Here is a 12,080-nt window from a genome sequence, read left to right as displayed (position 1 = left end):
AAAATCAGGACGTGGGGAGGCAGGAGATTGAGCTTCCAAACCTTGGGTACCAGCATTACACTGACCAGGTCCTGGTCAGTGTTTGGTTCTTTGTCACCTCCCCCCCATCTCAGCTTTATCCTCAGAGCAAACCCATCGACCTCGGTGTCCTGGATGATCCTGGTCACTGCGAGGGTGACACTGGCACTGGATCCGCGCTGTTTTCCATGAACCCTGCAGGTTTAGCCAAGCATTCAGGTTAGATAAGAGGCTCAGCTGTTAGTTGAAAGTCAAGAACGATGATTAGCTCAGTTGGTCAGAGCATGGTGCCAATAACACCAAGGCTGTGGGTTTGATCCTTGTATGGCCATTCATTTGAAAGTTGGATTCAGTGGGTCCCTTCCAACCCAGAACATTCTGTGACTCTGACTGCAAGGTGCTTAGCAAAGGCTGGACTCCGTGATCTTAGAGGTCTTTTCCAACCTAAAGGATTCTGTAACGAGGAGGGATGAACCCAGTGGGCCAAAATCTCAGCTTGTGTGAAGGGGTGTCCCTGGCTGTTCCACTTGACCTGGGCCCAGGATCTGTCCCCAGCAGTGGTTCCTGCCCTGTGTGTCTGCACAGGCTGGGCTGTGTTTGGAGGTGAGTTATAGTGCCTTCCAATTGGTGTTTACATTGGAAATGCTTGCCAGAGTGTTAAATAAGCAGTGCTACCAGGTGGGCTTGTGAGCAGGGCCATATTTGTAAGAAGTGTGGTGGCTGTGTCTGAACCGAGCGGCTCCTGCATTTGTAACTTGGTGTTCACAATGTTCTCGGGATTTTTTCATGAGATAGAAAGTTGCTAGTGGGTCAAATAAAGGCAGAACATCTTTGCATATCCTTGCACTGCAACTTTTTGCAAGTGAAATCTGGGAATAAGGTAAAGGGATGGTGCCAGAGTAAAACAAATACACTTCAGAACATTCCTGGTCTCACCTGACACTCAGCCCCTGACTCTCTGTACACCTCTGGGACAAATGAGATCACCCAGCACTGGGGACCCAGCCAGGGTGCAGGATTGGGTTGCAGGATGGTGCTTTGTAGTGAGTCTTTTCACATTGAGCACTGCTTGATTTTATTTTCAAATTCCCTCTCCTCTCCCACGTTCAGGGCCGTATCCAGCATCGCTCTCCTCATTTTTGAGGTCAGGTTTCCTGGGGCTGGGTGGACACAGGGAATTAGGAGGTGCACTGCTTTTCCATGCCATGGAATGTGTGTGCACACCCCTTCTTCCCACTCTTCCCACCATCACTCACTAAAGCTCTTAGATACGGTCATTAATCCCTGGAGCCTGGTGGGATGTGGCAGCTGCCACGGATGGCCACAGTTCCCAGAGTCCTGCATGGGTGTTAGATGAAATCATCCATGTTTGAATACAGGGAGGTGTTTTACCATGACCTAGAGCTGAGGCTGTACATGTGCTGGCAGTTCCCTTAACACCATCCTCCCTGCAGCTTGCTGATTGCATGTTAAAATTAGGTAAAAATACAAGTAAAGACTGAAGTCCCCATTCAGCTTTTGCTCGAGAAGTAAAGAATTATCACAGCAATGAACAAATGCTGCTGGTGTTCAGATGAGTCTGTCCAGCCCCTGTTTAGGAGAAGTTTTCATAAATATAGCCCTATTGTGCTCATGGTTTGCAGGATTAAAATCGCTTGTAAATAGTAATAGATAACATTTTGAGAAGCCTCATAGCTTTGGTGTTTTCCTCACACTGCAGAGTCATTCTGCCTCTGTAAAACTCGTGGAGGGATTTTAAGGTGGGCCAAACACATCCCAAGGATTGGCTGCTTAATTAGCACAAGGCCTCCCAGTGAACAGTCTTGCAAAACAAGCTCCAGCACTGGCGCAGTGCCTTTTTCCACTTGGCTGGTCCTGCTGCCCATCTGTCTCAGCCTGCCAGCATTTTAATAGCTGCTGCTCTTCAAATAATGTCATTACTGTGCCAGGAACTTTATTCCTGATCATGTAGGATCGATATATTATAACAGCATCTCTTGTTTTTTCTCTTTTTCCCTTCCAGGGGCAAATTCCTCAGTTGTTGCTGATTTCATGCCCACATCATCATGGAACATCTCCAGTGAATTAGATAAAGGTAAGAGGACACAAAATACATAGAAGCACCTGAAATCAGATTTGAAAATCCCAATTCTTGACCAGATCAGCCAACAAAGGGGCGAGGGGGCATTTAAGATAAAGCTCATTTGCCTTGTAATCCTTTGGCATTTAATTACATGTGGTTCTGTGATTTCTGGAGATTACTGTGTTTGTTTCTTGTATCAGTAAAATGTTCCACATGGCAAAAATATTTCAAGATGTGAGTTCTGTTGGTTTATGAACTGCTTCACTTGTTTTGTCTGGTGGATGTTAAGCTTTGGACTCACAATTCACAAACACTGGGCAGTCACTTCGCCTTGGTGTGTTTATTGTGAAATTTTGAGGCTTTAATAATAGAGGGAGAAATACATTTGCAGGTGGGGATTATGTGTGACTCGGAGCTCTGTGAAGGGATGTATTTCTCATTCCCCTTGATTGTGTAAATGATGCACCACTAATTATTTAAGCCAAATTGCTCAGATTCCTCCAGCCCTTATTGCAAGGCAGTGGCTGCAGCTCCTGAGTCAATGTGGTCTTTGAAATGGTTCTGATGAACCATTCCAGTGGAGTGCAATTTGTCAACCACTCCTTTCATTTGCCTCAAACATTACCGACCATTTACTCTTTAGCTGGAGATTTCCTGTAGTGGAATTCTGCCACAGATGGTTTTTCCAACTGTTTTTGTCTGTATTTTGTTAATGTTTTTTTGAACATGTGTTCATAATGCTTTATGTTTATGCATAAATATGTTTGCTGTGCTTAAGTATGAAGAGAATATGTGGTTCTGAGTACTTGAGGTTGATTCTTTCACATCTGCCTTCCCAGTGGGGAAGGAGCAGGACTTTCTGGTGACCCAGGACACAGTGGAGAAGACAAAAGTCAAAGGGCTGGTGCTTTGTGGTGGGACAGGGAGAAAAGCTTCTAACATTCTCAGCTTCTCTACCATTAAGCAGAGAATTCCCAAATCACAGCAAATTGCTGAAAGAAGGTGTTGCCAGACTGGATGTCTTATCCCACTGCAGGGATTCATCCAGGTGCTCGTGGCGGGGCCGGGCTGTGCTCAGGGAACATCCCAAAGCTGCAGAGAGGTGAAGGCAGTGGTCTCCCCAGACAGGATCATGGAATGGTCTGGTTGGGAGGGACCTTAAAGCTCATCCCGTTCCACCCCCTGGTCATGGGCAGGGACACCTTCCACTATGCCAGGTTGCTCCAAGCCCCATCCAACCTGGCCTTAGACACTTTCAGGGATGGGGCAGCCACAGCTTCTCTGGGCAACCTGTGCCAGGGCCTCCTCACCTTCACAGGGTAGAATTCCTTCCCAATATCCCACCTAACCCTGCCCTCTGGCAGTGGGAAGCCATTCCCCCTTGTCCTGGCACTTCATGCCCTTGTAAATAGTCACATTGGAGAAGAATTTATTCCTAATATCCAATCTTAATCTACCCTCTTTCAGTGTTTCTTTACTTGTTTGGCAGCTTTCTTTGGTTTTTCAAAAAGTAAGAAATAACTAAGTGGCCTAGAAAATGCAAGTTAAGGCCACGAACGCTCAAAATTTGGAAATTGCAGAGAGAAGGAAAAACTTTGGACAGTCAAAGCAGAGCTGACACTTCCTGTGCCAGCTGAGCCTGACCTCTCCATTAATAACTGAACCATTTTCCACGTTACTTCCATGGCACCTGTTCCTGAGCTCTGTATTTTGTCAGAAACAGGTAAAATGAACTTCCAGGCTCCTAATCCACCTGGAATGCAGCAATTACCACTGGCTGGGCTGAATCCTGCATTCCTGGGGGATTACCAGCCCCTTTGCTGGAGCTGATTAGCATTCAGGCTGCTGTCAGCTCCCACACCTAAACACGAATTTACATATGGGATTAAAATGCAAAAGCTGAGTCAGAGGGCGAGTTCTCCTCCCAGCAAAGTGAGGCACACAGGTTTTGTCTTGTCTGGGAGAGAGCAGGGGCTTTAATGTGGGAGCTGCTGCTTCTGCTGAAGGTCTTGTATAAAGCACATGCTGACCTGGGGAGTTGAAACCTCAGAGGAGAAAATTAGGTGTGCACTTAGTTTCCATTTCTTTTGCAAACAAGCATCTCAAGGAATCAACATCCACTTGTCTTTGCTGCACTCAGCCAGGAGGTCACGCAGTAAAACTCAGTTTAAAGCCTATTAAGTTCACCACATGAAAGTGGTTCCCAGCCAAATTTCCCAATTAAATGGCTGCCTGCGCTAAGTGGCTCCAACTCTACCTGCTGCCTTTTGGAAATGAGCATCTCCACTATATCCCGTGTGTTTGAGAAGGAGGAACAGCTCAGAGTCTTGATAATAATATTCTGCATTTTGAAATAATGACTTAATCTGCTGCTTTCCCTCGCTCTCAGTGAGTCCTGCACTGATTATCTTACAACTGAGCCCTATTCAGGTTTCAATTTCTATTAAATAAGCCAAATCGACAGCATTAAACAGTTGCCTGTTTATTCTTTTTAGCAGGAAATGAATTTAAAAGAGACGCAGCCACCCGTGAAGAGCTGTTGAAAGCAGCGATTGATGGGAGGGAGGAGGTGGTTTCTCACCAAAACCTTAAAAAAACAAACAAACTGGGCATAAAAAATAAAGAAATAATCACTTTTAAAACAGGGGGGATTTAGCTGTGAGCGTTTCTCTCTCTTTTCCCACTGCTAAACCACAGGGTGCAGAGGGAATGCCACACGGAAAAAAGAGAAATGAAAATATGATTCAAGAGATATTTAATTATATAAGGAAAATTAAGTGAACTTCAGGGGAAAGAGGGGGCTCTGGTGGTAGGAAAAGACCCATTTCAGGGGGTCAGTGGCAGGATGTGAAGCCTTTCACCCCCAAGTTGCTGGTTGAGATTCTCTCAGGCTGAGGGAACCTGCAGCTTCAGGTTTACTATCAGGTCTTCTTTTTCTTCTTTAAAAAGGTGAAGAGCCCTTCCTTCAGCTGCTTCTCTTCCACAGAAATGATGGTGGAAGGGGAGGCTTTTCCTTCCCTCAGACCTGGGTTTATTTACAAAGAAATAGGCCTGAATTTGAGTGAGAGCCTATTTACGTCTGTACAGTGGAGGAATTGTTTGGGATCTCTCCATCCTTAGGCTAAGATAATATTGGAGTCTTTGCCAAGAAAGAGTCAGCTTTGAAATATTATTTTCTTTTGACTGTGAGTGGGATTCAACTTCAGTGACTGTTGGTTCTGCAGGACTGATAAGAGAACGATGGAGTTGTTCTCCTGGTGGGTTCTTGTGATCCCCCCATTCCCACCTGCAGCCTCCTCTGGAGCTTGTTCCATCATGGCCGTGCCCAAGGATGTGTCCTGGAGCTGAGGGCATTGGGGCTGGAGTGCAGCTGGAGTTCTGGTACCTCCTCCTCCTCCTCCTGGCATCTTCACTTGGTCCTTCAGCTTCCAAAGAAAACTATTAGTGTGAAGTTTTGCAGATACTGCCTGTTTTCCTTTCCCTTCCATGGCCTTTGGCAAACAAGTATAAAACTTTGGAATGGTTCAGGGCTTGGGAGCCATTTCCATTTACAGATATCCATGATTCCAAGCCTGGGATTTGAGCTCCCAGCACTCCCAGCCTCTCCATGTGGCACAGACCTTGCAGTCAGCACTTGGCAGTCCCATGGTGCTCCAGGAAAGGCAAACATTCCCTGGAGAGCTTGGCAGCAGGAGTCGGGATTTTACAAAATGCACTCCAAATCACTCAGTAGTTTAAGGTTAATCTGGGATTTATCCTTAATATTCAAAGGCATATCAATACAGGGATCACCTATAGCAAGCATCCCCCTGGCATGGTCTGGGCATCCACAGCAGGAAATAACTGTGGAAGGTCAAAACAAGGAATGAGAGAAGTGCAGCATGTGGGAATGTGTCATTAACTTCCTAGAGATCCTTGTGTGGGCAGAACATTCCCTGGCAGGGTGGGCTGGACCATGGCTACAGCACAAGGAAGGGTCTGTGGGACATCCAGGTGCTGAGGGACCCTTTGGGCGTGCGACTTTCCAAGGGGAAGCTCTGCCATCCTTCCTGACAAATCCAGGCTAGAGCTGCCCCTTGGAACATCTTTCCAGGCAGAGAAATGACCTGGCTTCGAGTTTTTGTAGGGGAGATCTTTGTGATCTCCCAGGGAGAATTTGACTCTTAGGCAAACTACATCTTAAACAACATAAACAAAACCAAACGTGGAGAAAACCAGGTGGATCGGTGCCTCCTGCCTTTGGCCCCAGCTCTTTGGAGATTTCCAGATTCTCCTTTGAAATCACTGCATGTGAATTCGATCCGTGTGGTGAAAGGGGAAGAATTACAGCTTTCACATTCATGCACAATTTACCTTTTTATTTTCCTTTATTATCTGGGGGATATTGGGTAAATCAAGGTCCCCTGATGGGGCTCAGGATCCTGATTCGATTTGTGGGGTCCCGTTTAGTAGCGAGGCAGTAAATTACTGCTACTTTGTTTGAACATTTTTTTAGCCACAGTACATTAGCTCCTTTTGTTTGCTTTTCCACTGACGGAGTGTATGGTTTTATTTGAGAATTTGTGTTTCTTGAATGTCTCATTTATAAATAATACAGGGTGTGAAATTCGAAGGTCACAGAACACAACCCGAAAAAGAAACCCTGAGTAACTTGGGGCATTCATGGCAAAAATCTTTCACAAAAAGCTTCACTTAGGTTGGATTTTTTCTATAAGCTGTGTGTGTGCAGTGAATATTGACCATTATCCATAAGGTAACTATATATAATAATCTTTTCCTGGCTCATCCAGCTATCTTTGTTTATTTGAAAGATTGATAGATCAGAGGGTCAAGGGACGTGTTTTATTGTACGTTTCTGGTCCAAATTTCCTGACATTTTTGGTTTTAAAAAAATAGACCTTTAAAAGGCACAGAAAGGGCTAATAAGAACCAGATCCTAAAGTGATGCTATGTCAAAATGTCAGAAATAACAGCTTTTCTTTGACTCTACAGCATTAATCTTGAGGCACATACCTTTCCATGCACCCTCCCTTTAATGCTGCACTTTTTCTACGTGGCTCTTTACTGCAGAGCAGCTTCTAAAGTGACAACAAAATCCCCTGATGGTTTTCAGTAGTTGGGTTTATAGCTGGATGTGGACATTTGTTTACCTATTCCAAATCACTTTTTTTGGGCGATCAAGTTTAGAGGCTTCCTACTTGTGCTATAAAACTGGTTCCTGAGTAAAGAAAAGCTTCATTTCCCCTCTCCAGATTGGAGCGTCAAAGTGACCTCAGAGACATCTGTCCTTAAACCTCAGAGTTTAAGTAAAAGGAGAGGCAGATGCCACCTCTCAAATGCACATGAAGAGTTCACAGTGCCGTGGAGAGGGATGAGTTGTCCAGTTCCCATCAAAGCAATAGGATTCCGGCTCCAGGTCATTTTTTGGAAGTCTGGTTTCCCTCCCTCCCTATGGCCCAGGGCTGTATCTAAGCTGTTAATTATCAGAAAGCAGCAATTAGTCCTGAGAATCCCAAGCACGGTGAGTGTCACCCGTGGAGATCTGCAAAGCCATCGAGCCTCAGGCAGCCTGTTTGGAGTCAGGGAGTTATCCTGGGTGGCTCTGAGGCCTCTGGATATGTTTGGGAAGAGGAAGCCCAGCTTCTGCGTGCATCCCAAATTGAGTCCTGCACACACATACCACTGAGAAAACTCCTTGGAAATTTAGCCGGGCAAACAAAGGCATGGAAGGTTTCCTTTTGTCCCAAGACAGTTGTCACTGAATATCCCACACCATTGTCTGGACTTCTTTAGTGTTGATATTCTTCATATGGGTCACCAAATCATGGGTTGAGTGTGGCATCTCTTCCTCTGCTTTTATTCATTTAAAGTAAGTGAAATTCCAGCTGGAAGTTTTCCTTTTGCCCCTTTTAATAGCAAGGATCTGGTGATCAGACTCACGGATTGGGATTTGTCTGTGTGTTATAGGCAGATCAAGCAATCAGTGGTCAATCCTTTTTCCAACAGAGAATTATGTGCCCTGTCTATGACTGCGCTTCCATCAGAAGTCCTTCTGGTTCCTTCTCAAGCTCAAAATTCCAGCTGACTGAACATATGGAACAGCCAGCAAGCCCCTCCAGCGACTTCAGGCTGGATGGGCTTCATGTTGTTCATTTTCTCCAAAGACAACTGGAGATTTTCTAATTCCATACAGAAAATTTCCAACAGGCTGAGCTCAGTGGTGGTGCCGATACTTGTGAGTATGGGACACTTGTAAGTGTAGCATCAGACTGGACTCTTGTGTATAATCCAGAGCGCTGGATGAATGAAAATGCTGCTTTCCAGGCTAAGATATTAAATGGGACAGAGTGTGTCAGACCCTCCAACATGCCCAAGAGGCTCCTTCCTTTTAGACAGAGGTTTTCTAACTAATGATAACTCTTGTGTTATCATTCACTAAACAAATCAGTCTTGCAGTCACTGACTGAGACATTTTTTGGCACTTCTTCTTTCCAGTGGATGGTATGACAAAGAACCAGGGAACTGCTAGACCTTTTGGTTCACAAAGTTAATTCAAGGCCAGGTTGGATGAGGCTTGATCAACCTTGTCTAATGGAAGGTGTCCCTGCCCATGGCAGGGAGTAGAACTGGATGAGCTTTAAGGTCCCTTCCAACCCAGACCATTCCAGGATTCTATAAATGCCATAAGCAGCCTGTGGGACTGGTATCCCACCTGCCTTATTCCAGCCAGGTCAGGTGGTTGCTTTATGTGCTGCAGTGCAGGTTTGAATTTTCAAATCCAGAATTAAACAAGTTCTCCAGTCCAGCAGCTGGAAATGGTTCCCCACAGCTGCAGGTTTGCTTTAGAAAAGGTCTGGAGATGCTCCTTTGCAGGGAGGTGTGTTGTTACCCATCTGTAATGGAACTAACTTGGTACACCAGTCTCTGGTGCACCTGGATTAAAGCTGGTTTAGGCTTGAACAGAGACTTTAATTTTAACTTTTCTTTGAATATTCTGAAAGATCAGAAGGGCAAAAAGAAAAGGATAAGTGAAACAACAACTCTTCTCATAAAATGACCCTTTCAGGGTCTAATCCTGCATCCCCTTCGTGCTTTAAACACCTTGTGAAATCAGAAACATGCAGCACACACGGTGCTGGGGGGGATAAAGGTCTCCCTGTGGCCAGCAAAATCCCCTGCAAGCAGAGAGGGTGTTACTGCCCTAAGATGTGTCTGTGGTAATTTAAGATAGAGTAACCATGTGGTCACACAGGAGATTAACATTCCTTGGCCAGCCAGGACGAGCTTTTATTTTGAAAGCCACCTGGGTTCCACTTAAAAGTAGTAGAATATTTGAGGATTTATTACACTGGGCAGGCTCCTATTTAACAATGTCAAGACAGAGCTGTGGAAATCCACACACTTTTCTTCTTCTGAGACACGCAACTCTCTCCATTTCATCCTTGCACAGCTGTTGCTGCTCTGTAACATCAAACCAGCAAAAAGTTTGGCCATGAAAGATACCTAATATTTGGGTTTTATATGCAGTGTCTCCAATTTATGTGCTCAGAATCATGAAGATGACTTATGATGTGTTGTGTTTGCCTTGGCAACGGCTCAAACCCAGAAATATATTTCAAGCTTGGCTTTCCAGATATTATCTCAAGTCATTTAAAAGTTCATTATAGGGCACCCGCTAGTGCTGCTCCAGTAAAGGGGCTGTCAGCATTTTTCAAGGGTTTATAACTCAGCCATTAAAAAAAAACTCTCTGTGGGCTGAAACTTGGCATTAGGGGTCTGGGCCCAGCAGTAAATTGTTTTTACAAATTAAAAAAAAATCAGTTGGACTATTATTAAATTATAGGTGGGCTAAATTTTATTTAGAGCTCTTTACTTCTGTAAATTAAATCATTTCCCAAATGTCTTTATAGAGTGCTGCTCTTAAATATGGATAGGCTTTTGTTATGTGCTTGAAACCCTGAGATTTAACTTAAAATATAATAGTAGTGCTTATCCCACCATAGCACTTTTCACCTTCAAAGTGCTTTATGAGCATTATCTCATTAATGTCCATAGCAGCCTCCCCATGATGTAAGAGGGATTATTATCCTCGCTTTATAGCTGCAGAGATTGAGCCAAAAGGTTTAAGGCTGTTTTTAAAAGGCCTTGGTTGCATAAATCCCATGTGAGCTTTGATTGGCTTTGGGTGTCTACTTCCCTTTGGCTCCTCTAAAAATCACAGCTGAAGTGATTCACCCAAGACTACTCAGAGCCAGGATTAAACTCAGACTTTCCAAAGGCCAGTGCCACTGGACTGGTTCATTCTCAGAAGTGCAGCAATTACTTTGTCCATGAGAACCATCTTGTTTCTAAGAAATTATTCTTTAGGTCAGAGGAAGTCAACTCTGGGCATCTGGGGAGCTCCTTGAAGGCAGAGAGACTGTCAGGTGAAATATGGTGAGATAGTTTGGTTGCTCCAAGCCCTGTCCAACCTGGCCTTGGACACTTCCAGGGATGGGGCAGCCAAAGCTGCTCTGGGCAGCCTGTGCCAGGGCCTCACCATCCTCACAGCCAAGAATTTCTCCTTTGATGGGCTTTGGTAGGTGAGAGTTTGACACAATTAATAAAAATAAAACTGGGTTTCTTTTTGGCCCCTCAATACCAGGGAAGGACAGTGATGGATATCTTTTGTGCATGCCAGGGAAGGAATGCTCGTAATTCTGTATGCCTCAGTAACATCCAAGGTTTTCTGGGAGCTTGTTTTTGATCCCAAAACTCCTTTATCTGTGAGAAACATCTTCTCATGAAGCTTCCAATGGCTTGAAACCTACCCTGTTTAAATCTCATCTCAGGTGAGCTGCTTGATCTGATTTATGATTCAGGTGCTGAATTTATGAATTTGAGGATTAAGCTAAGCTGAATTTAGCAGATGCATTTTGTTTTGGTGTTTATATAGTGGCTCAAGGAGGAAGGTGGAGAACAATTAGAGGAGTCAGAAGCTAGAGAGAAGTTGTCCCATAGCTCTTGCATTACAGTCCTTGTTTTTCACTGACTTATGGTTGCTACTGGTACCTTAAAATCCTTTTCCAGCTTTTGGAAACCTGCCCTACATTCTTACTCCTCTATTTGCCTCTCCTGTATTCCACAAGACCTTTTTCCCTGTTACACTGTGGATGTCTGGAGCAGCCTCTGAAACATTATCAGGAATTACATAAATGGCTGTGGTATAGAAATGTTACATTGGGTAATTAACTGCGGTTCTCCAGTTCCAGGCTGTTAGTGGGACTTTATTAAACCCAGATTGTGGAGGGAACCCAGGCTGATTTAAACTCTGCTTCCCAGGGAGGTTATTAAGATGGCAAGTCAGAAACATTTCTAGCCTTGAGATGGAGCTTGGAGAATGATTCCGGGGAGCTGAAAAGCCAATCTGACACCCTGGAAAGAGCCATTGGGCCCTGTGGTCTGTCTGCATCCAGGGCTGGGATCTCTGCCCTTTTAACCCCATACACACATTTCCTAAGTAACTGGATCCATGGGAGCATAGAAACAGCTGTATTTGCATCAAATCATGGAATTTTTAAGGTTGGAAAAGACTCTCAACCAACACCACCACGTTCACCACTAACCCATGGCCCCAAGTTCCACATCCACGTGGTTTTGGAACACTCCCAGGGATGAGGACTCCACCACTGCCCTGGGCAGCCCATGCCAATGCTTGACAACCCTTTCCATGAGGAAATTTTCCCTAATATCCAATCGAAACCTCCCCTGGCACAACTTGAGGCCATTCCCTCTCATCCTGTCACTTGTTACCTGGGAGAAGCAATTTCATACCTGCACAATAAAGGGTTGGTTTTTTTCCACATATATGTGGAAAGAAAATTATGTGGCAAGGCCGGTGTTTGTCCTCAGTGGCTCCTGGGGACCAGCTGAGGACAGGAATGCCCTGTTCAAAGTGCTGTGCAAATCCAGGGAAGCGCTGGCGTGTTCGACAGATGGA

At 44.8% G+C, this 12,080-nt stretch overlaps 1 protein-coding gene across 3 annotated transcripts in view; it reads left to right on the top strand.

The window, feature by feature from the left end:
• ROR1 (receptor tyrosine kinase like orphan receptor 1) overlaps window positions 1-12,080 on the top strand; it is a 147,988-nt gene that overhangs the window by 96,284 nt on the left and 39,624 nt on the right. For all 3 annotated transcript variants that reach the window (XM_029959702.1, XM_029959701.1, XM_029959700.1), the window contains exon 2: window positions 2,042-2,113. In XM_029959702.1, coding sequence (XP_029815562.1) covers window positions 2,071-2,113 — 43 coding nt within the window. In that variant the 5' untranslated portion in view covers window positions 2,042-2,070. The remainder of the gene's footprint in view (window positions 1-2,041; window positions 2,114-12,080) is intronic.

The sequence above is a fragment of the Manacus vitellinus genome, unplaced genomic scaffold (genome assembly GCF_001715985.3).
Source record: "Manacus vitellinus isolate BGI_N305 unplaced genomic scaffold, ASM171598v3 scaffold_21_pilon, whole genome shotgun sequence".
NCBI classification, from domain to species: domain Eukaryota; kingdom Metazoa; phylum Chordata; class Aves; order Passeriformes; family Pipridae; genus Manacus; species Manacus vitellinus.
This window is presented reverse-complemented; position numbering and strand designations above follow the sequence as displayed.